The sequence below is a fragment of the Podarcis cretensis genome, assembly GCF_951804945.1.
Source record: "Podarcis cretensis genome assembly, chromosome: 9".
In the NCBI taxonomy this organism is placed as follows: Eukaryota; Metazoa; Chordata; class Lepidosauria; order Squamata; family Lacertidae; genus Podarcis; species Podarcis cretensis.
In genome coordinates this window covers 79,101,539-79,128,240 of record NC_137178.1, presented here as the reverse complement: position 1 = coordinate 79,128,240, position 26,702 = coordinate 79,101,539, and the positions used below count along the sequence as shown (strand labels likewise).

At 42.8% G+C, this 26,702-nt stretch overlaps 1 protein-coding gene and 1 long non-coding RNA gene across 8 annotated transcripts in view; one reads left to right on the top strand and one right to left on the bottom strand.

Annotated features, from left to right (window-relative positions):
• TMEM266 (transmembrane protein 266) overlaps positions 1 to 26,702 on the bottom strand; it is a 106,508-nt gene that overhangs the window by 62,110 nt on the left and 17,696 nt on the right. For 3 of the 5 annotated variants that reach the window (XM_079991608.1, XM_079991611.1, XM_079991612.1), the window contains exon 2: positions 12,768 to 12,968. In XM_079991608.1, coding sequence (XP_079847734.1) covers positions 12,768 to 12,802 — 35 coding nt within the window. In that variant the 5' untranslated portion in view covers positions 12,803 to 12,968. Of the gene's footprint in view, positions 1 to 12,767; positions 13,299 to 26,702 lie in introns of those variants that run through there. The other 2 variants (XM_079991610.1, XM_079991609.1) reach the window with 2 other exon arrangements.
• LOC307224696 overlaps positions 4,485 to 26,702 on the top strand; it is a 77,461-nt gene continuing 55,243 nt past the window's right edge. For 2 of the 3 annotated variants that reach the window (XR_013842693.1, XR_013842694.1), the window contains exon 1: positions 9,101 to 9,500. This is a non-coding gene — a long non-coding RNA (uncharacterized lncRNA). The other variant, XR_013842692.1, reaches the window with a different exon arrangement.

Here is a 26,702-nt window from a genome sequence, read left to right as displayed (position 1 = left end):
TGTCCTTAATTTTTACACGAGATTTGATTTCTTGTGTCTCTCCCCTAGGGGGCGCACAATCTTAACCAGCTTAATTTTCTCAAGAGGAATGCACTGACCTTCCCTTAATCAAGTTAAAATGATACTGTCAAATTCAACCATCAGATGTCCCCACCTTTCAAATATTATCCTAGTATATCAAACTATTTTTGCACTTTATCTTTATAAATTTTCCGAGTCTGGAATTTTACCTTCAGATCTCAATTAAGTTCATTAGATTTCATTTACCACCCATATATTTCAGATACATAATCAAACGAAATCAAAACTTGTTAGTGATATAAAGATATAGTGATATAATAAAGCCAGATTAAGGGGTTGTTAGTCTTATATGATGAGGAAGGTATAAGAAAGAGAGACGGAATGATAAAGACGGGGATTGGGGGTTGTGAGTATGTCCAATGTCCGGTTTTTGTTTTCAGTTGAGGCAATTTATTTCTTCTTTTAATCACTCTTCAGCCACTTGTTTGGCTTAATCCATTTCAGCGGGGTGAAGGCAATATTTGTTAATCTATCTGGATAATGCTCCTTTAAAAAATAAGTGGCTGGGAAGGGGAGGGAGGAGAAAGGGGGAAAATGGAGAAAAGGGAGGGGGAAGGGAGGAGCAGGGAATTCCAAAGTTTTCAGAGTTCCAATGTAGTCCAGAGATGGTCCGTAGAGGGGAAAGAATTCCAACTGGTCTCGGATTCTGCCAGTCATTTCCGCCAATTCCATATAGTCCATCAACCTGATGATCTTCTTCTGTCCGATGCTCTTAGCTCTTTTCCAAGTCCCTTCTGCAGATCTTCATCATATTTATACAAAAACTTTGTCTTCTACTGATCTTATTTTTATTTTCCTTCCTTTAAAGCTGAAGAATAGACCTTGGGGAAACTCCCACCTAAAGATGATTTTATTCCTTCTCAGCAGGGCAACCAAATCTCCGTAGTTAGACCTAAGATCCAAAAGGTATTTCGGGACGTCTTTAAAAATTTCCACTCTTGGCTGTTGTACTTCTAGGTTCTTCTGGTAGTGCCAACAGACTCTTATTCTGTTCTTCTCTTTTTCCCTCCTCTTCCAAATCTGAAGGCCCTCACAGTTTTAAACTCTTCTTGACCCAGATCCAAGTCCCAAAAATCAGCAAATTCCTGTGTGAAGAAGTCTATCAAACTTTCCTTCTCCACTTCAGGTAGGGCTCTGATCCTCAAATTCATCTGTTTTTCTTTAAATTCAATCATGGCAAGCGTCCACTTATGGTCATCAAGTTGCCTCTGTAAGGCTGGGGCTCTCTCTCACACACCAATTGTGTTACTTTGCATTCAGCAGCAACGGCTTTCTCCCTAGCTTCCTCTGCAGTCTGCCATATCAAAGTAGATTCCTGTATCAATTTCTGGATTGTTTCTGTATTGATATTCACCTTTTGTCCCAGATTATTTATACTTTCTGTATTTAAGTCAATTTTAATAGTCGCAGCATCCACTTTCGCCTTTGTCACATCTATTTTCTTGTTAAGCTGTTCCAGTGAATCACTTATCTTACTTAATGCAACCGCTAAGACCTCTTCTGTCAACATTCCTCTTGATTTTGAATATACTGTTACAAAAGCAATAGCGGAAGAAGCAGGGGGGCCAGACATTGAGGCTCTCCTAGATTGCTGCCAAGTCCTCCCAGACTTTAATGTTTTTTCAGGAATTGACTAGTCCGTTTTTTTCCTTTCCATTTGCCATAACACTTAACCAATTCAAGGTCAGTCCCAGAGACTCACAGCTTTTTATCTTGCAGCTGGAAATTCCCCAGCCCAGCTCTTGTAACAGTTTCAAAAGCTTCCTCTAGGGGGAAACAGTTTCTGTTTATATTAGTCAATAATGTCCTCTTTTAAACACAGCTCAAACAATGAAGTTAGTTTCAATTTTCAGTTACTTTTACTCCTTTTTAAAAGCAGACAGAGGCAGTAGAAACAATGTATTTCTCTTACTAGCTAGCTGTCAAGGAGCGTTCTAATCGCTGTCAGTGAGCCTTCCAAAGAACGTCAGTCCTGCTAGCAGCCCGTTTCCAGGGTCTGAGCGGCAGCATTTTAACACTCTTCGCTCTCTCCCGCAGGCATATTCAGTTCACAACTTCCCCCCCTCTTCTCCTGCCTCCAAGGGGGGGTTTAATGTTCTTTACCGATGGAAATTTAGTCCTTTACAATAGGCTTTCCAAGGCTTCAGCTTGCAGCCTCAATACTTCAGTCTATTTACAAAAGGGGAAGGCGGACTTCCTGTATTGAACCTCCCCGTTACAATACCAAATTAGACTTTTAGAAATCCAATTCTACCCGCTCTACTCACGGGTAATTACTTTAAAATCAAATTGTCCACAGGAAAAAGTCAGCGCTCTACGGCAACAGCTATGCGGCTTCGCTCTGTGGAAGAAGCAGACGATTCGAAGCACTGCGCCGCTCACCCCACGTCGCTCCGGACCCCCGAAACCGGGTTTCCCCACGAGTAGGGGAGGCACAAAAGGTGCCCGCCGAATCCCACGCTCACAGGCTTCTCCCGCCTGTGATTTTTTGTGGGTCTCCGCCTTCGCCGTGACGGCCAGACCCAAATTCCCACGGGGCAAATTCCTCCCGATCAGAGGAATTCAGCCATTACCGGAGGCACCAACCTGGGTTATCTACTTATACATATACAGTAATTCTTTCTGCACAGCCATCAAAAGAGAGAGCACCACTCGTGGAGGAGGGCAAAATATTATCCAAGATATGAGACTGAAGCCTCTGCTTGAAAATATTCCTGTGAATGGACACAGAATGTACAACTGTATCAGGGCACTCAGTTTTAATCTCAAAAGGTCTGAGGTGATGCAAGATCTGTTCCAGATGATGGTGGTTAATGGAACTATCATGAGTAAACGGTGTCTATGTCTTACATGCTACTCTAGTCATTGGGCTCAGGTAAAAGAACTGAAGGCTCAGGACACAATTTGAAAGTGCTTATTTGGAAGTATAGAGGCCTCTTGGCAAATTAAGATGGTGGGCAGCTGGGGTTTGCGCTTTTGAGGGCACCCACCTGCCCTGAAATCAAACTAAAAAGAAAAAGGGAAAGCTTAAAAAAGGGAGGGGCAAGGGGCCTGGACTCAGCAGACCCGGGTCTTCAGCCCCACCAACACCACCCATGGGGACATTCATTACGTGTCCTCAAAAACAGTTCAGTGATCTACATATACAAAAATGTATCTTATATATCTTATTTTACATGCAACAGAACCGATGAGAAAGCTGAGGAGAGCTGCACACGGGGCCCTAGGAGGGAGGGATGCGATTCCCCATAAATCCAGGCCAAAGCCTCTCTTCCAGTTTGACCCACACTGGGATGTAGTTACAGATTTATAATTCGATATTATATGAGAAATTAGATATTATATGAGAAAATGCATGAAAGCATCTTCCAATGTCCTAAAAGCAGCCATGTAGGGAGTAATATAGACTGGGGCTGGGATGCTGGGGGAGGAGGGCGATTCTTTAACACCTGATTTACATCACACACACACACACACACACACACACACCTCGCTGGAGCAGGGAAGGAGAGGTACCCCAAATTCTCTCCCCCCCACACACACTTAATAGCAGATCAAGCAGTTGAAATCTAAAATTGGGGATACGCTACAGGGAACAGCACCCCACCCTATCAGATGCTTTAAAGACAGATACCAGAAGACTCAATCATAAATCTTCAGCATCAACTCCAGTTTGGGCTCCAATAACACAGGGCAGCTTTTTAGTTTTTTTTTAAGCAACTGCTGGGTGTTTTGTGCAGATTTTCTCAAGGGAAGGGGAGAGGAGGGAAAAGGCATGATTATTTCCTTAGGGAAGCAGCCACAAGAATGCTTTGTATCCCAACGCCCCAACTTTTCCTTTATAATTTGGCTGCAGACATTCCTCTCTGAAGCAGGTGATCAAAATCCTCTATTGATTTAAGTAACATGGACAATCATCTGTATAATATTAATAGCTCTCATGTTCCACACAAGGGGCAGAAATTTTGCAAGAACCTTAACCAGATACAGTACTTCATTTAGAGAAACTAGAAAACTAGAAAAAGGAGGAGCCAATCAGAGCACAAGGTGTTTTGTTTTTTTAACCATCTGTGTTCCTAGATTACAGTGGAGAAGAGAACCGTGCCTGGATTACATAGGAAGAGCAGATTAGAAAACTAGAAATTCAACTGGGGCATTTTTAAAAAGCATGTGTTTTTTTAAAAAAACCAAAAACAAGAAGTCACCTGTACTCTAGCTAAGTACAGTAGATTCTGGCGTATTAGGTGACTGGGCGTATTAGACGACCCCCCAAATTAGCAGCTGCAATTTGGGGATTTGTTTTATAAGCCCAGTCGCCCGGCGCGGAGCTGAGCCCGCCGCTCGCTGCTGCTGCTTCAGAGCCACCGCCGCTGCCGCAACAGCGGGGGGGGAGGGGGCTCCGCTCCGCGCCACCCATACCTGGCGTATAAGGCAACCCCCTTTTCCAGGGTTAAAAGGTCACCTTATACGCCGGAATCTATGGTAAATACTGCACTCTTCTTGTTAAGACCAACCTTACAGAATCTGGTGTTCTCCAGATGTTTTGAAGTACAATTCCCATCAGATCCAGTCAGGATGGTCAATGGCCAGGGATTATGGGATAATTTTTGTTTCTTCTTTTACTCACCCTTGTGTGTTGTGAGAGTTCACATTTCAGGGCGATGAGGCTCGCCCGCTGCTAGGGGGCACAGAGAGGAATGATTACAGGTACTTTGATTCTGCCTACTTCAGCAAAGGCTAGTTATTCCTCCTGCTCAGAATGATGTAGGACACAGACTGATTCCTCTGAGCTTGCCATTAATCATCTTTCTCCCGAAGGAATGCTTCCAGCAAAACTGTGAGAAGTGGGAAGCGCCTGTCCCACTTCAGGACAAAGAGCATCCAGGAGCCTTAGCTAAAATCTGCAGTGACATTGGAAAACTTTCTGCAGTCAGGACTTCTCACTCTGCTACAAGCAATCTTTCTCTTATGGGCAGGGGGAGGCGAGAGACAGAGAGATAGACAGACAAGCTTGTTTTATAGGTAAAGTGGAAAGATATCAATCTCTGATCCAGAAAAAAATAGTTCTGGGTTACTACCACTGAACATCCCTAAGCATTAGCCTCTCCTTAACCTCCCATTTTAATGATTCTCACACCCAAAGGAAGTAACGAAGGCCCAGGAGGGGCCACTTACTTAATTGCACAGCTCTCTGCTGTCTCTGTCTGCCCTCCACCCCTGCTGAGCAAAACAAGAGTCCCCAGATGACAAGAGGGTGACAACGGAGCGTGCCCCTCTTCACTGCCAGTATTACATAGACATTCAAGCCAGGTTTATCCAACCCATCTTATATAAGTTCCCTGGGCGTTCAGAACAACACAACATCTCCCTGTTATTACAGGACGAAAGCCCAGAAGTCACATATTCAGTCATCAGATTTTGCGTTGCCATGATAGATATTCGTTGAAGGATGGTCTAAGCGACAATTCAGTCCTAAATTGAAGGCTCATATTGTTAGATCTGCACTTCTGAAGCCCCACCCACATAGCTGTTTTAACTGGTCTTTTAAATTTTTCTTATCAGTTTTGATCCATCCTTTATTTACGCTTAATTAAGTATTCTATGTATATGCTTTAAGCTATGTTTGGTTCTTGCTCCCATTTATTTAATAATTATTCGCTTAGACTCATATTGTTATGCTATTTATTTACATGCTTTGCTTATGCTGGTCTGTGACTGTAATAAAGTAAATTCATTCGTTCATTCAAGAGGGTGATGGAAGGGTGGTAAGTGTTAGAGGCATGCTTCTTAGTGACAGTAAGAGAAAAAGGTTTGCTCTGAAAGGGAGCAGCACCACCTGCTTAGGGGCAAATGCAGATTCAGGGAATGCTTCTGGACTACAATTCCCCAGGTCCCTAACTATTGGCCAGGCTGACTGAGGCAGATGGAAACTGGACTCCAGCAACATCTTCAGGGCACATGGGCTACCTTGGTGGCACAGGAATGGGGTCAAGTATGGTAGGCTAAGGAATTTGGCATGTGGGAGGGGGCCACATTGGTGCTGGAAGGAAATGGATATGAAGCAGAAATGAAGGTTAAAAACGGCCAAGTTGGATTTGTAAAAAAAACATTAAACTATCACAGTATAAGCCACCACAACAGAAAAAGAGCAATAAGAAAAACAACCGGCAGAATTTAAAACCAACCAGCCAACCTGCCAACCAATCTATAAAGCAACATCAAAGCAATTTGCAGAGGATTCCAAAGGCTGGGGAAATTAGAAGGTCTCCATTTAGACATACATAGAATGCATTATAGTAGTCTAATCCGAGGCAGGGCTGCAACTGGCACAGAAGGCTAAGGTGGAAGAAGGCATCCATGCCACACAGGCAGCTTGTGCCTCCACTGAATGCAAACTTGCAACCTCATTCAACACAGTCACCACCACTAACCTGGTAGATGAACTACCCATCCAAGAGGACTGCCGTATTGTTTGGACTGAGCTTCAGTATTGGCTCTCAACCAATCCATTTTTACCCCCCATCAATCTTAACAGGCCTGGAGGGAACTGCAAAATATTAAGAAGTAGTACACCCTTTCAGTTGGGTGGACCTAACTAGCTACAATAACATGATCAAACTAGGCTGAATTGAGGCAGACTAATAAACTATATTAATCTGGGGAAGAAGGAACTAAAGAAAATAGAGTCCGCCATGTGTCTGATTTACAGCATGTATAGTTATCTTTCCCTTACATTTGGCAGTAAAATAATAAATCCAGTGTGCGCTTGTGTTCCTTTAAGAAAACATGCTGAAGAAAGCCATAACTCCCCTGAAGCCTTTTTTAAATCTAAAATTAATTCCTCTCCTCCTCGGCCTCTTGGATTGAACTTGTTTAGATATTTAGCAACTGCCTTTCAAGTGCTCAAAGCAGTGAACAAGATATAAAAGAAAGCTATCAATACAGAACTGTAAAATTATAGAACTACATGAGCAACAGAAAACCAACCAAAGGCCATTGTTCAGCCCGGACACTGAGATCCAGCTCTGAGGGCCTTCTGGCTGTTCCCTCAATGCAAGAAGTGAAACTACAGGGAACCAGGCAAAGGGTCTTCTCGGTAGTCGCATCTACCCTGTGGAACACCCTCCCATCAAGGAAATAAACAGCTATCTGACTTTTAGAAGGCAGCCCTGTATTGGGAAGTTGTTAGTGTTTGCTGTCTTAAAAAGGTAAAGGTAAAGGAACCCTGACAGTTAAGTCCAGTCGCGAACGACTCTGGGGTTGCGGTGCTCATCTTGCTTAAAAGATTGAGGGAGCTGGCGTTTATCCGCTTCCGTAGACAGTTTTTCCAGGTCATGTGGCCAGCATCACTAAGCTGCTTCTGGTGAAACCAGAGCAGCGCACAGAAACCACTTCTGGCGCAACAGAACACTGTGACAGAAACCAGAACGCCATTTTCCTTCCTGCTGCAGTGGTACCTATTTATCTACTTGCACTTTGACTTGTTTTTTAATTGCTAGGTTGGCAGGAGCTGGGACCGAGCAACGGGAGCTCACCCCGTCGCGGGGATTCGAACCGCTGACCTTCCGATCGGCAAGTCCTAGGCTCAGTGGTTTAGACCACAGCGCCACCCGCATCCCTGTTTGCTGTCTTACTGTGTTTTAATTTGCTGGAAGCCGCCCAGAGTGGCTGGGGCAACCCAGTAAGATGGGCAGAATGATGATGATGATGATGGATGCAGCCCCTTCTAAACCCAAGCAAGAATTATTATTTTTTCATTTTAACAGGCAGAAGACTTCGAAATTCAGCAGCCACTGCCATATAGGTCCCTTACTTTTTGCAAGGGAAGGAGAGTAAACAATGAACATCTAACCAGAACACCTTGGCACCTGCAATTTGAAGAGCCCAAGATTCATTCAACTCATAACTTGACCACAGGTGCACAAAACTTCAGGCCTGTGAACTGGATGTGTGTTGAAGCATTCACAAGACCTCTGGTGAACTAAGCCTAGGTTGACCAAAGGACAGTGGGAGTGTGATTAGAGCCACAGATTTTAGTGATCAGTAGGGATAAACAAGAACTCTCTGATGAGACTACTCATTTTTAATTAATTAAATCACATCTCAAATACCTGTTACTTGCACCTCCCATTGCCCAAGTCACTGTTTTCATCATTTGAGAGTATCAACCACCTATTTGGAAACCAAGGCAATAAGGCTCAAACTTCAGGTTCTCCAGATTACTTCCCACCTTACAGTTTTAGTGGGTTCTCAAACATTTAGTCTGAGAATTACAGTTAACCCCAAGAACTGGTGGTGTGTGGTTTTTCAGTACAAGTGTCCCCCAGATAAAGCCATGCCTCTGCTTCATGACGTACAGGGTTCACTTTGTGTACTCTAGTGTGTGCCTGCTAAAGTAACACTTTCAAAAGGAAAATTTTTTTTACCCCTGAATGCTGGTGCCCAGTTTGCTCTGCTTTGAGCCTCTGGGACCTCACATTCCACTACTCAGCTACAGTCCATCCGCCAAAGAGAGAAACTAGGTAAGTGAAGCAAGTGTGTGGAGACTCCTAGCAGCAGTGATGTCAAAGTCTGGCTGACACTCGCCACATAAGAGAAACAGACACACACAGGAGAAATATGCTTATCCAAATAAAAGTGTTTAGACTGAGACAACAGGTGCTTCAAACCAGAGCAGTACAAAGAAATGATGCCAGATTTATTCCCATGCTCTGCAGCTGCTCATAGATGTAAAGCAAGAGCATTGTCATTCCGCACATGCACACCCAAACATACCACCCGCACAGAGAGGGAGAAACAACAACTCTAAAAGGTTCTTTTACAAACTATATAAAACTCACTGATGGCTGGGAAGGCGCAGAGTCCACGTGCCCTTAGGTGAAAGGGCACAGACAGTGACAACACAGAAAGGGGAGAACTGTGAAAAGAAGGAAAACCAAGAAGGAAGAGGCAAAGAGGGAGAAGGAGAAGAAGAAAAAGGAAGCCCTTGCAGGGCCAAAAACACGGTAAGAGTAGTAAGTATTTTACAAATTGCTTGCTGAGTTGAGAGATGATCCATTCATATGTTTTTGATATACAGCTCCTACAATGAAAGTCAACGGAGGTTCAACTATCAGGAGCAAGTGGGTTTTCTGCCCTTATCTTTTGTTTGCACTCCAGAGGGCTGTTGCATAGGCAATGCTGGGAAACGCAGATCCCTCCCTGACAATGGAAAGGGGAGGGACCTGGTACAAAAGCTACCATGAGGATGTGCCTGAAAAGGAGCCGATGCAGCTAATATTCTCTTCTGCACGGTCTCTTCGCCACATGCCCTGGTCAGCACTTTATACAGATGAGAATGTTTCGTTGACCTCCTGAACAAGTGATTGGCATTCTCCATCTCCGCCTAGGAGGGACAGGAGCAGAATCAACACTTCTGTGTGAGTACAAAAATATACTGACATTACGATATACATATTTTACTTCTAGGGACACTGAAAGGTCTGCATGTTTCAGCAGCATGTAAAACGTGAGCTTTGTGGATCCTTTCATTTCTCAGTGAAGTGGGGTTTTGGTTTGTTTTTTAAAGGGAGGAGGGTGGGGAGAGCCAAGATGGGATACAACCCAGACATTTTTACGTACAGGCTTCTTGTCTGCACATCTTCTAAGCTTTGTGGCCAAACTGATCGGAGCTGATGTCCTCAGGAGTCTTGTGGTTTCCCTCTTTAATATATAAAGCATGCTTTGCTTTAAGTCAAGATTGTGGCTCAAGCTTGTGAAGTTGGGCTGGCAGTTATTATGATTCAGCAAAGTGTAGCCCTTTCTGTGATGCAACTGCAGAGGTAACTGCACACAGTCCAGCCGAAATGCAAACACCGTAGTCTTTATTTGGAAAGAACTTTGGAATGCCAGAACCATTTGGGTAACAAAAGTTCTGGAATGCTCATCTGTATCTGGCTGCTTACAGAGTGCAAGAAGAATTTTGACGACACCATCTTCTGTGCTCATCAGTAGAAATGCATTCAGTGAAAACTGGGGGAAGAGTGGGAGATGTACTTTTTAAACCTTCTGGGCCGAGGTCTTTTAACTACCAATAGTTTTTCTAAGACTGAACATAGTTCTATTTATGAAAGGAGCAGGTTGCAGATGGCCAGTTGTATGCATGGACTTATTCAGGTTCCCTGAAACAATCGTATTTCTGTGATTTTAGTTTTCTAGAACTTAGAAGCTTGCTTTTTTACTTTCCGCAACATAGCAACAAGATGGTTCAGCTAAAAAAACAGTTTCGCTGCTTTACCAAGGGTTAGGAAGAAGAGAGTTGTTTCCTTATAATCAGGGTAGGACACCTCTGAGCCCACAGGCCAGTTTCCCCAAACCACCCTATTTAGGTCACTGGTCTCTCTGCTCTCCTCAGCAGGTCCCTGCTGCTCGCGTGTGACTGGCAGGGACGTCGGGGCTCGCTCAGCTGGGGCAGAGGAGCCCTCCCACTGCCCGGCTGAGTCTTGCAAAAGAGCCCCAGGTCCCTGCTGATCATGTGGGGCTTGCTCAGCTGGGGGCAGGAGACCTACAAGGCACTGGGGTGAAAGCGCCTCAGCTGCCGTGGTGAGAGCTGAGTCAGTTTCACCCCATGCTCACCGACTGATGTTTGGTTGGTGATACATTGCAATGTTGAAAACCCAACATAGCCCAATCCTAAGTCAAATAGAAAGAAATAATTTCTCAGGAGGTACAGAAAAAATAATCTAAATGGGAGAATAAAGACATCAAGTTGGAGATCCAGCAGATATTTATTAATACTCCTTTATTTATACTCCTGGAAAGTGTGTATAAAATTTCATGTGACAAGACAAAAGAAAATCATTTCGAAATACGAGCCATTTCAAAAGAGAAAGAAATACCCTCTCAAATGTGGTCTCTACCTTTTCCACACACAAAATTGATGAAATGTCAAATTGTAGCTCCTGATTAATTATTTTACAGACTTAGCTTCCTTCTGGAAATGCAGTATACAGACCTCAGGAGGTGGTGGACTCTCCTTCCTTGGAGGTTTTTAAGCAGAAGTTGGGTAGCCATCTGTCATGGATGCTTTAGCTGAGATTCCTCATTGCAGGGGGTGGACTAGATGCGCCTTGGGGGTCCCTTCCAACTCTACGATTCCATGATTCTATGACTAAGGGCTAAGTAAACATGAAAGCAAGGATGGATCCTTGTGTTTCCACCATGTGTTGGTGGAAAGGCATCTGTGTTTGGAGAAGCGGAGAGGTGACAATCTGGCTAACAAGACATCTGGGCCTGCAACTCGCTTCAGGGAGAAAATTTTAAACTGCATTTTCAGCCACCCCAAATTCCTTCTATTGTCACACAAGAGATGCAGTTGATATGCAGTGAAGACACAAGGACTTGGTGTGCTGCAGCATATGAAGTGGCTTTAGATAAGACCACTTTCCATGGCGCTCAGGCTCCACAGAGTCATTCCCTCCCAGTCCTGCAGTGCTTGGTCATATTGGGCAGGAAGAACAACCACAGTCACAGTCACTGCTTTGAGATTTCCAGCTCACACTTGTCAAGGAAGATACAAAATGAAATCCCAAGGGACCCTGAAAACTCTCTTCCATCAGGTCAGACTACACTATTATTGTCTTCTCTGACAAGCAGTAGCTCTTTGCAGAGCTGGACAAAAATCTGCCCCATCATCTACTACCTGGTCCTTTTGAAACTGGGAGATATAGGGATCGAACCTAGAATTGTGTGCAAAGCACATGATGCACCACTGAGCTACAATCCCTGCTTGACAAACCATCCTAGGATAAATATTGGGAGGGAATGTGTGTAAATTCCTGATTTTTAAAAATAACACCCCCCCCCACTTGGAGACAATGACAGTCTTAAGACCTTTCAAGGCATCCAAGATTGATCCTTAAGAGGATGAACTTTGCCAAGCATGACACATCAAGACCCGTTCAAATTCAGATGTGAAATTTGCAGTTAGGATAGCAAATTCACACCATTCTGAGAGTGCCAAAGAAGTGGAAACTCCATTCCTTTTATCTCTTTTCCATGACTCTGCCACAAAAGTCACAAGGCATGCATTTGGAGGTCACATGGCTTACCACACATGGCAGAACACTGCTTTGCTCCTGCTGGCTCACACTGGGAGGAAACAATGATTCCTAGGCTTAGCATTACAGTACATCCAAACCCGGAGTTTCACACCCAACAAACCAAGATTGGTAGCCAAAGCCCCCCCCCCCCCAAGAAGCTGCAGTCTGTAACCGAAGAAGAAACAAACAAACCATGTCCCTGGGTTCAGATACAACACAATGCCAGAGACTGTAGTTTGCTTCCCCCGCATACTGGGGGGTGGGGGGCTCAACGACTTTGCTGAAGCCTCCCCCAAAGTAGATCAACAACTTTTGATCTTCCTCCCCCAGAAAAGCTCAACAACTTTGGTCTATCCAATGGGTAGATCACTGCCAGTGTTTTTATAGTGGGAGTAGATCACAGTCTCTGGGAGGTTGGACATCCCTGCTTTAAGCAATTAACAATGATTTAGTGTGATTTGCAAACTTGGCTAGCACAGTCCAAAGATACCAGAAGAGTGAACCAGAATTCCAGAAAATGACCCAAGATTATTATTATTTTAAATGAAGCCCACTATTACTGGCCCCAGTAGACCCAACTCCATTAAGACGCATAGATTACCATACCTTTGCACCATAGTGGTGACCTTGGCTTCAGGCATCTCACCTAATGCTGCAGAAAGATTCCATTAGTCATAGGATACATCCACCATCTATTGAACTAAAGTGGAACACTTTTGAAGCCCATTGTGCCGCTGCGAAGTTGTGCTGCCCTTTTCATTTAATAGATGAGTAGATTTCCAGAGATAAACAAAGCTCCATTCACATCTGGAAGCACAGCAGAAAATGTCATTAGGAAAGCAGACATTGTGCATCTTTTCAATGAAAAGTGCCCCTGGAAGTTAGGGGAGTACAGCAAGTATTTCAGTCTTATTTAGTCTCCCTAAAACCTGGATAGAAAACTTGAAGTCAAGTTCCAGCACAGCCACGTGTACTTTTCACCCTGGAGAAAATAATGTTTTACAGAGGTTCTTGACCAATTCTGTCCCCAAACACTGGTATTTCAATATTTAATTTTAAAAGAATTTCCAGATAAAGCTCTCACAGTTGGAAGATTTAGACTAAGAGAGAAGGGAGGGGTAGGTTTTAAAAGTGGGAAAGTAGGAGCCATTATAGTAACTGTTTTCATCCATTCCAGAAGCCTTGCCTCCTCCACAAGAAAGTGCCCTCTCCATGCTGTCCACAGATACCTAACCCTCACATCCCAACCAACCCTAACATCTCTTCAAGCATTGCTCCCCAGCTCTTAAGTTCTCTGCTCCTGGATAAGCTGTCGGAGAGCAGAGCATCCAAATCCAACAGCCACCTTCAGGCACAGACCCACTACTAGGCAGCTGTCAGTGAGAGACATTTCTTGCCAGAAGGGAGAAAAGCATTTCACAGCGATACCCCTGAAGTGGCAAAAGGGTGCTTAGATGTCTTCCATTACAGAGCCCATGTTATAGATACCATTCATATCCAAACAGAACTAGGAAAAATTCATCCCAGGATTAATCTAGAAGGTATAGGAGGAAATAGAGCTGGAAAACCATTTTAAAAAAATAAAATTAAAAGCTCAGATTAAAGCTTGCGTTGTCATATAGTTCAGACATTTCGGCGCTGTCTTATCATTGCATTTCAATTTAGGTGAGGAGGGGTTATCTAAACAATAAAAGGTTGAAAGTAAATGGGAAGAAAACCAACAAATTTCATCAGATGTGACCACACACTCAACCACCTGATGACATCCATTAGAAACTACACTAGGATAATGAGATACAACACACACACCGGGGGGGGGGGGTGAGTGCTGGGAAACCGGTAAAGAGAGGTGCCTTGGAACCAAACCAAAAGTAAGAGTGATAACCCAAACAGTTGAACATTAGTTGTAAGGGCGGGTGTTATCTCCAACCTTTTCATTCCAATAACAGATGAAAAGGACTCATTCTGAGAACATGTTCTCTTGCTGGTTTGACTTCTTTTGTGTCGTTTTAATGCACTGGCCATATTTTATCTAGCCAGTTTTTCAAATGGGGTGGGGGGTGGGAATCGCCTCAGTCTTTCAGTATTGGGCAATGTAAATCTTAGCTGTCACGAGAAGAGTTGCAATTGCTTCTAGGCGCAGCAGCAGCAGCAGCAGCAGCAGCAGCAGCAGCAGCAGCAGCACAGCTCCAATGGCCTTGACTTCTCCTGCTCCTGCCACCTCCACTGCCTCACACTCGGCTCTGGGCTTGGCCTCCTCGGGAGCTCTTTGGACTCCCAAAAAATACTGGGGGCCCCAAAAGGGCTCAACCCCAAGGAGATGGTGCCCCTGTACCACTGACAGATTGTCTTGGAAGAAGTTACAGATAGGTAGCCGTGTTGGTCTGCCATAGTCAAAACAAAATAAAAAAATTCCTTCCAGTAGCACCTTAAAGACCAACTAAGTTAGTTCTTGGTATGAGCTTTCGTGTGCATGCACACTTCTTCAGATACACTGAAACAGAAGTCACCAGACCCTTCTATATAGTGAGAAGGTGGGGAGGGGTATTACTCAGAAGGGTGGTGGGATTGGGTGATTGGCAGATAGCTGTGATCAACAGGCTCATCACAGCTATCTGCCAATCACCCAATCCCACCACCCTTCTGAGTAATACCCCTCCCCACCTTCTCACTATATAGAAGGGTCTGGTGACTTCTGTTTCAGTGTATCTGAAGAAGTGTGCATGCACACGAAAGCTCATACTAAGAACTAACTTAGTTGGTCTTTAAGATGCTACTGGAAGGAATTTTTTTATTTTGTTTTGTCTTGGAAGAAGTATGTTTTCAGACTCATCAAAGATCTAGGAATGTTATTAGACATCCAAGCTCATTCCCCTTGCTGGATATTAGAACTTTGTTTTATCAAGTCTGTCTCCCATTTCATCTTATATGTGGGCTGTGTATAAGTAAATTTAACTTCAGAAAGAATTGTGTAAACATTAGTTATTAATTTTGTTGGGTTTGTTTTCGGTCAGTTTCAAATGCTGCTCATCTACAGTCTTCCATATTTGTTTATTAGTTGTTCTGCCACATGTCTGAGCTAGAAAATCTTTGACTGAGAATTTATACATAGCAATTTCTACATGGCAAGCAGTGTTTGAAATCAGACAGGCATATTTTGCACCTGGCTATCGGCCACCTGCAACCAAGTGAAGACGTCTGGGCGCTAGGATGACGCCTGGCATCTCTGCCATCTGGAGGTGCATGCCTGCGGATCACTGGATCTTGAATGTTTTCACATACCAATACCACATCCTGTAGGAATAGGCCTATATATCTATATCTTCTTTAAGTTCTCAAGGTTCTTAACCTAGCTCAAAGTTGTCATCTGAACTAGCCAGATGTCTAGAATCATAGAATCATAGAGTTGGAAGAGACCACAAGGGCCATCGAGTCCAAACCCCTGCCAAGCAGGAAACACCATCAGAGCACTCCTGACATATATTAACTGATAATCAATCACAAACAGCCCATCATTTGAAAAATAAGACTTTAGAGCTACAAAAATGGCAACTAGACCTTCTGTTTTGGTGACTGCAAGACTCGTTTAAGGTGTGCTCTATATATGACTTTCTAACAGTGTTAGGCATGCTCCGCCGATGCATACAGGGATCGGAATAAGAACTCCTGAGCAAAACAAGGATTGCCTATATTTATAAATTTGAGGACAACTGTCACTGAATGTCCAGTAACTGGATTTACTTTGGCTCATTTCAGACAGCAAGCATCAGTTTTCCAATACAGTATATCAACGACCTAAAACAAACTTTGAGGTTTTGTGTTTCTACCTTAACAGCATTTGTTTCCATTTTTAAACAGGCCACTGTTCTCTGACAATCAAACTCAGGGAACTATGGTTTCTCCAAATGGTAACTGAGAATAAGACAGGTGCTGAACCTATAGTTTGATGCTGGCATGTTCTCTCACCACCCATTGTTCCCAGGGTTCAGATGACACCGGGATTGTGCCTTGCAGAGAGATCTGAATTGTCAATAAACTGGTTGAGTATAAGCCCTGCACAGTCTGACAATCAGCTGGAATTGGCTGCACTAGAATGTTCCCAGTGAAGCCAAGGGGGCTGGACAAAGTGATGGCCTCTGAGTGCTTCCTCCAGCACTTTGGACATAAACTGCTTCCCCTTGAAAGGAAAAAAAAAAGTTTCATTTTTCAATCAAGCAGTTTGTAGTCAAAGCACTTCCTTCAGCACTTTGAATGCAAGCTGCTTTTCGTAGAAAGAAAAAGATAACCTGTACACAGGAGTACAAATCTAGATCTGAATTACTACAGATAGGGGATCTGAACACAAAATTTGAAAACTCCACAAAGGCCTGTCCAAAGGCAATAATTAATACTCCTATTTTATAGGCCTGGAAGACTGCAGCTGAAAGATAAATGATTATCACAACACCAGCCCAGGGCAGATAACATCCTTTTTTCACTCAAACCTGTTGACTATTGGGAGCAAGAAAACTTTACCAATATGCAGCAAGTCACCCAGAGATCTGCAGTTAGATCCCAACTTGCTCTTCTATATTACAAGCAGACAAAAGGTGTTAAAGCACACACATGTGAAAAATGAAAGCATTCTTACTGTGACATTTGAAGTTCCTCATGTGCAACTTGGAACTGTAAGCTGGCATACTCTACCAAAAGACTGCCTGGCATATAAAAGCACTACAGGATTCAAGTCACACACAGCCTATAAATTACCCATGTTTGCCTTCACAGAGTCGCACACATATAAACTACCTTTAAAGACCAGTGACATGATGCTACTCTGGAAAAAATTCCAAAGCTGTATACAATGTAATTTTGGAGTTATGACCAGGCCTAAGCATTCTCCCCACTGGCACAACGGGGACGTCAAATCCAATAATAGGAAGCAAAAGCTTTGCATTAAAAACCACTCTCCTCAAAATAAAATTTGATGGAACCTAGAGATAGCATCTGCCATTAATACTATGGGCATACTTCCAGAAAGGATGCATTTAATCTGTATGAATTTGTAGCTCGAAATGTATATTTTAAATACCACCTGCATAATAACACAAGGTCACCCTATTAATATGAAGTGCAGCAATCTTCTCCCAGATGGAAGGTGCTCTGCCCTTTAGTTCCTGATGACAAATATTCCTGATGTTTTAAGACTGTGCATTTCCAAAAAGCTACAGTTACTTCATCCTGGAGTCCCATATGGTACAGCATTTGCTAGCCTGGACCAAGTAATCAATCAAATGTGGTATTCATCTTTTGCCTTGTGCTTTGGACAATCTTAGTTGCTTAAACTGGAGATGCAATCCTCCTCTGCTGGCCTTAGGGTTTAGCTTACGCCCTGAAAAAGGAGGTCTTGTTGCCCTTGTCATGCAGTATAGCGAGGGTGGACTGGCACATTACATGCCTGTGTCAGTGCTAATGGCTTTCAGTCAGAAGGGGGAGAGGGAAAAAGATGACAAAACAGAGACACAGGACTCAGCTATACAGCTGCAAATAAAACGTTTTAAGTGTGCTGTAAAGTGCAATATACAAACGTGACACTAGATGGCAATGGTGAACTATGGCAAATTCAATATGTTTTTCAAAACTTTTTTTTTAAAAGCATTTTCACAGCGTTTTTTATGTGTGTGTAGATTCCACCACAGTTTGCTTTCAGAGTGGCAACTGGAAAGGATGGAATGATAAAGCCTAGCTCCTCCTGCTTCTCCATCTGATCTGTGGGATAGCCATCACTAGCTCCCAGCAGGTTTCCAGTAGAAACCCAGACCACACAGGATCCTTCCTTCCCAGGCCCTCCATCAGCAATTCCTGTTTTTAAAATCGAATTTATTAATTTTTCACAAAGAAAACAACACTAACATAAACCATAAAGTACTTTATCAATTGACTACCCGTCCTCCCCTTCCATTGTTTCCATATTTACCCTTAAATGCTGCATATTCCGCCTATACTATTCAATACATTCAATTTAACCTATTTATCTTAATTCACGCAGTTGCTCATATTTCATTCAAATGCTTGCATTTTCATCTCACTATAGTAGTTTTTGTAATAATCAATAAAAAGTTTCCAGTCCTCAATGAATTTTTCATCATTTTGATCTGTAATCTTTGCTGTTAATCTTGCCAGTTCCACATACTGCATCATCATTTTCAAAAGCCATTCTTCCTTTGTTGGAACCTCTCCTTCTTTCAATCTATGGCCATACAGTACTCATAACTGCTGTTGTTAGATACATAAATAAGTTAACCAACTCTTTTGGTACATCATTATCTATAATGTCTAAAATAAACGTTTTGGGTTTCTTGGGAATCATCAATTTAAACATAGTTTTAATCCCATTATATATCATTTCCCAACAGTTCTTAGCTTTTTTGCAAGTCCACCACATATGAAAAAATGTTCCTTCTGTCATTTTGCTGTTCCAACACATACCTGACGTAGTTTTATACATTTTGGCTAGCTTATTTGGTGTTAAATAGTTTCTTAAATAGTTCATTAACCTGGCAATACTGAAGCCAATTTTGTATCTATTCCTTAACATCCTCTAAGCTTCAAAGAGGAATTCACATAAATCAATACATCTCTATAGGTTTCCCATTTCATTTCCATATTTCTTTTCATTTGTGAACTTGCTTCAGTAGGGGATAACCACAAAGGTGTTCTTTCAAGCAAATTCTTATATCTCATCTATACACCATACAAACCTTTCCTTACAACATGATTCAGAAACCATTTGTGGACTTTTGTTTTATCATACTATAAATATGCGAGACATCCAAATCTTCTGCCATATCCTTTATCCTTCCAGATCAAATAGTCTAGCATATGGCAATGAATTCCATTCTTTTAATCAACACAAAGGATGCTTCAAAATATAGTCTTAAATCTGGCAGTGTGAATGCACCTCTTTCTTTAATATCTGCTAATATTTTATACTTAATTCTGGGCTTCTTCCCTTGCCAGATAAACCTTGAGAGATACTTTTGCCATTGTTTGAAGCATCCTGTACTGCTTATTATCGGAATTGTCTGAAACAGAAACAACATTTTAGGCAAAACTTTCATATCAATTGCAGATTCAGGTAGGTAGCCGTGTTGGTCTGATGTAATTGAAATATATAAAAAAATTGTCCAGTAGCACCTTAGAGACCAACTAAGTTTGTTCTGGGTATCAGCTTTTGTGTGCATGCACACTTCTTCAAATATTAATTGCAGAGAGTCTTCCTAGCAGTGAGAGTTTCATTCTTCCCCATCTTTCAAAATCTTTTTTTACTTTAACATTATCAAATGCAGAGAGACCAATTCCACCTGCCTCCTCATCGCCAGGGAAAGTCAACATGTGCAATTTTAACGTGTACTGGAACATACGCTTTTTCAGAGCATGTGTTCCTGCACTACTTTCTGACTAAAACATAACCTGAGATTAAAAGTTACACAGTTAATACCACTAGACATAGGCAGCAACAGCAGTTAAAAACGAAAATCAAAAATCAATCAACAAAAAAGCTACCTAACATGTGTCCTAAATGCCAGCAAACATAAATGTGTTCAGAGACAGCTTTCCAGTCTTAGGGCAACACCACCAAAAAGATCCTTTGTCTAGATATCAGCAATCTTATCTCTGAAGGGGAAGGAAACACTTCTGAAACAGTAAAGAACAAGAAGGTTCAAAGCTGCCCAGAGTGGCTGGGGCAACCCAGTCAGATGGGCGGAATACAAATAATAAAATAATAATAATAATAATAATAATTATTATTATTATTATTATTATTATTATTATTATTATTGGCAAGGTACACAGTTGCAATGGGATGGAGTAATGCTGGACAGAAATCATGTGCACAGTATACTCAAATAATACCCAGGTCCCTACTATTGTCTAAGGATGCAGAAATTCAATTCTGTTTGCATTCAAAGGCAAACATACATAATTCACTCATTTTGAAACAGTACACAAACTGAAATAGTCATCCTTCAAGATTCACACGCCTCCAAATTTTACAATGCAATTTTCCAGCCAAGTCGTGTGCACAAAAATGCATATACAGTACTATGTTAAAATAAATGCATACAATAGTGGAAACAACATACAAAAACACATTATAGGAGGGGGAACTGGGGCTTCACTCCCTCTGAAGGAGCATGTCCATAGCCTGGAGGTATTCCTGGATCCACTATGGTCACTTGAGGCTTACTTTGGAAACTTCAGCTGGTGCAGCATTGGGAACTGATCCTGGCCCGACTACACTTGCTGCCAATTAGTTTCTGGACCCAATTCAAAGTGCTGGCTTAGCTATAAATCCTTAAATACCTCAAGGACTGCCTCTCCCCATATGAACTGACTCAGACCCTGCAATCATCTTCCGAATGCCTTCCTCCATGAGAGGTCCAGAGGGCGGCAGCACAGAACAAGCCTTTTCTGTGGTGGCTCCCCATTTGTAGAATGCTCTCCCCAGGGAGGCTTGCCGGGAACCTTCATTGCATATCTTTAGGTGTCAGGTGAAAACGTTCCTCTTCAACCAAGCCTTTGACTGAGTAAACAATCTATAGCCTTTTAAATGTGTTTGGGGGGAAATGTATTGGTTTTTTGTTATTATGTTATGTATTTTGTGTTTTCATTTTGTGTTTTTATCTTGTAAACTGCCCTGTGATCTTTAGATTAAGGGAGGTACATGAATTTAATAAATAATAATAATGTTTTGCCCGAAAAAATGTGTACTAGGCAGAATTGAAAACAAAATGTATGTATAAAGAGAAATTTCCTTTAGAATGCTGGAACTTAGCAAGTATATACAATAATACAATTTTGTCTACCTAATGATCTAGACTCATTAAGAGTATTTTCACAGCTAAAATACACATCTAAGACTTAAAACGTTCTCTTCTGCTAAAAAGAGTTTCACTACCAAATTTCCTTGAATTGTGTTTTGAAAGTCCAGGGCTTTACTATTTTTCAGTACAGGACTAAATATTAAGAGAGAACAATTGATTTGTAGCAATGCCTGAGCATATGGAATAAATAGGCTTTGATAATTGGGGCATGATGACGTTTCACAACTTAAGTTGTGAAAACCTGATCTTGCTGCAATTAGCAAAGCCTAACTGGAGTTAATAGACTCATTAGTTATTTGGGTAATGTATGAAGAGAAGCAATGAAGCCAGAGGGAATAATAGTTTTTGAAAGCACAGAAATTAAAGGGCTCTGTGAAAACTAAATCAATATTCTGAAGCAAGGACAGAGTCACTACTCACACAAGAGGTAAAAATATATCAGAAGCATTTTAAGAATCTTCTCCTGATTGTTTCAGGGGTCAGCAAACTTTTTCAGCAGGGGGCTGGTCCACTGTCCCTCAGACCTTGTGGTGGGCTGGACTATATTTTGGGGGGGAAATGAATGAATTCCTATGCCCCACAAATAAGCCAGAGATGCATTTTAAATAAAAGGACATATTCTGCTCACAGGCTGGATTGAGAAGGTGATTGGGCCGGATCCGGCCCCCGGGCCTTAGGTTGCCTACCCATGGTTTAGACCAGTCTCCCACAACCTGGTGCCCCCCCAACCCTAATCATCCCCCACCAGAATTGCTGCAAAACCTGAGAGGGTATTGTTGTTGGCAAGTTCCTCAGGGGGCCAGAGAAAGTCATGAAGTTTTCAGGACAGGGAGCTTATTAGTAAAAGCAGTGGCAGCAGAATATTCCCCCACCCCCTCTGATTTTAAGGCAGTTTCCCCTACCACTTCAGTCATCACTGAGCTGCAGCAATTGGCAGGCAGGTTGGTTGCCACATTCCCTCATTCTTCTCTAAATTAAAAACTCCCAATGTGTCCACTTTGCCAGTTGTGGTAGTTGTGTGTCGACTGAAGCCTGGGGAAATTCTTTTAAGCAAGTGGCATGCTGGGGCAAGAGAAAATGTTGCCCCTGCTTCATTTTTACTGGTAATTGTACCGTGCATGAAAATGAACTAATTTCTTCACACACTGAGATAGGGAAATAATTTATTCCTCTTAAAGCTCTAACCCCCACCCACCCATCATCCCTGACCACTGGACCTGTTAGCTAGGGATCATGGGGGTTGTAGGCCAGAACATCTGGAGGGCCACAGGTTGGGGATGTTTGGGTTAAACTTTTGGCTCAATAATAGAAAAATAAACTTAGCAACTCTTCAACAAAAATAGCATATAATAATTCTTTCCTAAAAGGGCAAAGTAGATAAGCAAAATTTCTAACTGGTTGAAATATATTTTGGGTGGTTTTTATGGAAATACACAGTGAACAGCAACTCCTGGAGAAACTGCCATAAAATTATGGAAAACACCCCCCCCCCCATCAAGATGTGCTCCACCATGAGGTGCTCAGCCCACCGGAAAAGGAGGGGGACTTAACTGAAGATCTTTCACTCTTGTGATTGTACTGAGGGATGCCTGGACACTGAGGTCCAGCTCCGAGGGCCTTCTGGCGGTTCCCTCACTGCGAGAAGCCAAGTTACAGAGAACCAGGCAGAGGGCCTTCTCGGTAGTGGCACCTGCCCTGTGGAACGCCCTTCCAGCAGATGTCAAAGAGAAAAACAGCTGTCAGACTTTTAGAAGACATCTAAAGGCAGCCCTGTTTAGGAATGCTTTTAATGTTTAATAGGTTATTGTATTTTAGTGTTTTGTTGGAAGCCGCCCAGAGTGGCTGGGGAGGCCCAGCCAAGTGGGTGGGGTATAATTATTATTATTACTGGGAGCTCCACCACCTTCGCAAGACATCTGTCCTTTCTCCACTGCTGGTGGGTCTGAAAGCCCAACTTGACATCTCCCTCTCATTATGGGAGAAGTTCACCTATAAAATTCCCTTAGCTAAAAGCTTTCCGAAATAACAAGCTAAAAAAACCAAAAATGTAACAGGAAGCGACCAACCTCCACAAGGCAAGGATTGGGGCAACTCAGAATGCTTCTATCCAGAAGGCTCCTGATTTTACAGCCAACTGCCACACAAAATTAGGTGCATAAGAACCTCCTTGGGTCGTTCAGGGTGCGCAGGACAGAAAGATAAATACAGTGGTTCCCCGCAAGACGAATGCCTCGCAAGACGAAAAACTCGCTAGACGAAAGAGTTTTCCGTCTTTTGAGGTGCTTCGCAAGACGAATTTCCCTATGGGCTTGCTTCGCAAGATGAAACGTCTTGCGAGTTCTTGCGAGTTTTTTTCCTCCCCCCCCCTTTTCTAAGCCGCTAATAGCCGCTAAGCCGCTAAACCGCTAATAGCGCTAATCTGCTAAGCCGCTAATAGCCGTGCTTCGCAAGACAAAAACCGCAAGACGAAGAGACTCGCGGAACGGATGAATTTCGTCTTGCGAGGCACCACTGTATATGGCATAAGACACATTTTTCAGGAGTGGGACCTAATCTTTCTAGGGCCTTGAGGGGTGGGGGAATACATCAAAAGCATCCTTTTGAATGGGGCCCAGAAACAAACAGGTAACCAATGAAGATCTCATAAGTCTGGCAATTCTATAGTACATACTGTCTGCGCTACTCAAAAATCTGGCCACAGCATCTGGGACCAACTGATATTTCCATAAAGTCCTGAAAGGCACATAAATAAATTACTGAACCGCACTCCAATTTATTAGGTTTGTATCCCACTTTTTGATTGGAGTTGCTAGCATAGCTTACAAGAACCAAACACAAATTCCATTAAAAATCTTACAAGTCAAAAATAGAGAACCAAAGCAATGTGGTAATATTTGGAGTGGGGGTGGGAGGGAGAGAGCAGAGAGACAAACAGAAAGCATTTTCTCCAATATCGTAATCCCGTTCTGGAGGTGAGTTCTTGATCGTGGAGAGAATGTGCATGAGGAGCATGGGCCCATCTTGAGTAGATCACTCGTCTTCCAGCCACTGGCACAGATTTTTTTAAAAAACAGAATTAGATGAATGTGTGGAGGATAGCTACATCCATGGAAACCAGCCATAACAGCTAAAACAGAATCTCCATGTTCAGTGGCAGTACACCCCCAGCAATTAATTTTGGGGATAAACATCAGGAGATAGCTCTCACAATCATGCTTTTGCTTGCATGTTTCCCAGAAAGACACTGCTGGTCACTGCTGGAAACAGAATGCTAACTAGATGGACTCTTGCTCAGATCCAGCAAGAATTTTTGTTTTGTTTCTGCCATTTGCCATTCTTTAATTCTCCCCATTAGGGACGCAGGTGGCGCTGTGGGTAAAACCTCAGTGCCTAGGACTTGCTGATCGCATGGTCGGCAGTTCGAATCCCCGCGGCGGGGTGAGCTCCCGCCGTTCGGTCCCAGCTCCTGCCCACCTAGCAGTTCAAAAGCACCCTTAAGTGCAAGTAGATAAATAGGTACCACTTTATAGCGGGAAGGTAAACGGCGTTTCCGTGTGCTGCTCTGGTGCCGGTTCGCCAGAGCAGCTTCGTCACGCTGGCCACGTGACCCGGAAGTGTCTGCGGACAGCGCTGGCTCCCGGCCTATAGAGTGAGATGAGCGCACAACCCTAGAGTCTGTCAAGACTGGCCTGTGTGGGCAGGGGTACCTTTACCTTTTTAATTCTCCCCATTGCAAACACAAGATTGCCTAGCTGAGCCTGCATGATTTGCATTCAGTTCTCAGTTGAATTACACAATAATCTGATTAACTGCTCCCATTTTTAGCCTATTATTAGTACGCTTTGATCTTCTATCTGAAGAAACTGTACCAAAGTGTTATATTCTATGTGTCTCATTACCTTGGAGATTGGAATCATGATCATAGTTACTAGGGAATGATCCCAGAGGAAGGCAGGATGCTTGAGGAAGGGGCTATCAATGCATAAACAAGCCACAGAGTTTTGCTTCTACAAGCTAACAAAACTGGGACCGTAGTAGAGACTATTCCCAAGGCACGCTTGCACAGAGGCTTCCACCCCACAAGCAAAGAAGGCAGCAGATCAAAACTGTGCCCTGTGTGGGGCTAACCCTGATGATTCCCAAGTCTGACTACAGAGGGCAAGGAAGACATTAGCAGGCTGTACAACAAAGCTATGTGGTCTTTGAGAGGAACAGACACAGTCATTAATGCATTCAAAACAAAATAAAAAAATTCCTTCCAGTAGCACCTTAAAGACCAACTAAGTTAGTTCTAGGTATGAGCTTTCGTGTGCATGCACACTTCTTCAGATACACTGAAACAGAAGTCACCAGACCCTTCTAAATAGTGGGAAGGTGGGGAGGGGTATTACTCAGAAGGGTGGTGGGAATGGGTGATTGGCAGATAGCTGTGATGAGCCTGTTGACGACTCTTAACGACTGCAATAGGTCTTACAGGAAAAAGCAAGGGGTGAGAAGGTGAAAAATGGCTTTGTCATGTATAATGAGATAAGAATCCAATGTCTTTGTTAAGACCAGGTCTCTCCATGGTTTTAAGTTTGGTAATAAGTTGCAATTCAGCAGCTTCTCTTTCCAGTCTATTTCTGAAATTCCTTTGTAATAGAACAGCTACTTTGAGATCTTGTATAGAATGTCCTGGGAGATTGAAGTGTTCTCCTACTGGTTTCTCTGTCTTGTGATTCCTGATGTCAGATTTATGTCCGTTTATCCTTTGGCGTAAGGTTTGGCCTGTTTGTCCAATATAGAGAGCTGAAGGACACTGTTGGCATTTGATGGCATACACAATGTTAGACGATGAGCAATTAAATAGTCCCGAGATGGTATGTGTGATGTTGTTGGGGCCAGTAATGGTGTTGTCCGGGTGTATGTGGCAGCAAAGTTGGCATCTGGGTTTATTGCAGGCTCTGGTGCCAGTGTCCGTGTTAAGTCTGGTAGTAGTATTATTGTGGGTTAGGAGTTGTTTAAGATTGGGTGGCCGTCTGTAGGCAATGAAAGGTCTTCCTCCCAGAACTTGAGAAAGAGAACTGTCATTGTCCAGGAGAGGTTGTAGATCTCTGATGATGCGTTGTACTGTTTTAACTTGGGAGCTGTATGTGATGACTAGAGGTGTTCTGTTATTTTCTTTTTTGGGTCTGTCTTGCAGCAAGTTCTCTCTGGGTATCAGTCTGGCTCTGTTGATCTGTTGTCTAACTTCATCTGCTGGGTATTTTAGTTCTAAAAAGGTTTGCTGTAGATCTCTTAGGTGAGAGTCTCTGTCTGTAGAATTGGAACAGATGCGGCTGTAACGTAGTGCCTGGCTATATACAATGGACTGTTTGGTATGTTTGGGATGGTAGCTAGAGGCATGTAGATATGTTTGTCGGTCAGTTAGTTTACGGTATAAGGTGGTGTCTATGCGCCCATCCTGTATTTTTATAGTAGTGTCCAAAAAATGTATTTCTTGCATAGACTGATTCATTGTTAGGTTGATTGTGGGGTGAAAATCATTGAATTTCTGGTGGAAGGTGTCCAGGGTCTGTTGACCATGTGTCCAGATGATAAAAATATCGTCAATGTATCACAGGTACAAGAGAGGTTTGAGTGGGTAGGAGTTTAGGAAACGTTGTTCTAAATCTGCCATGAAGATGTTGGCATA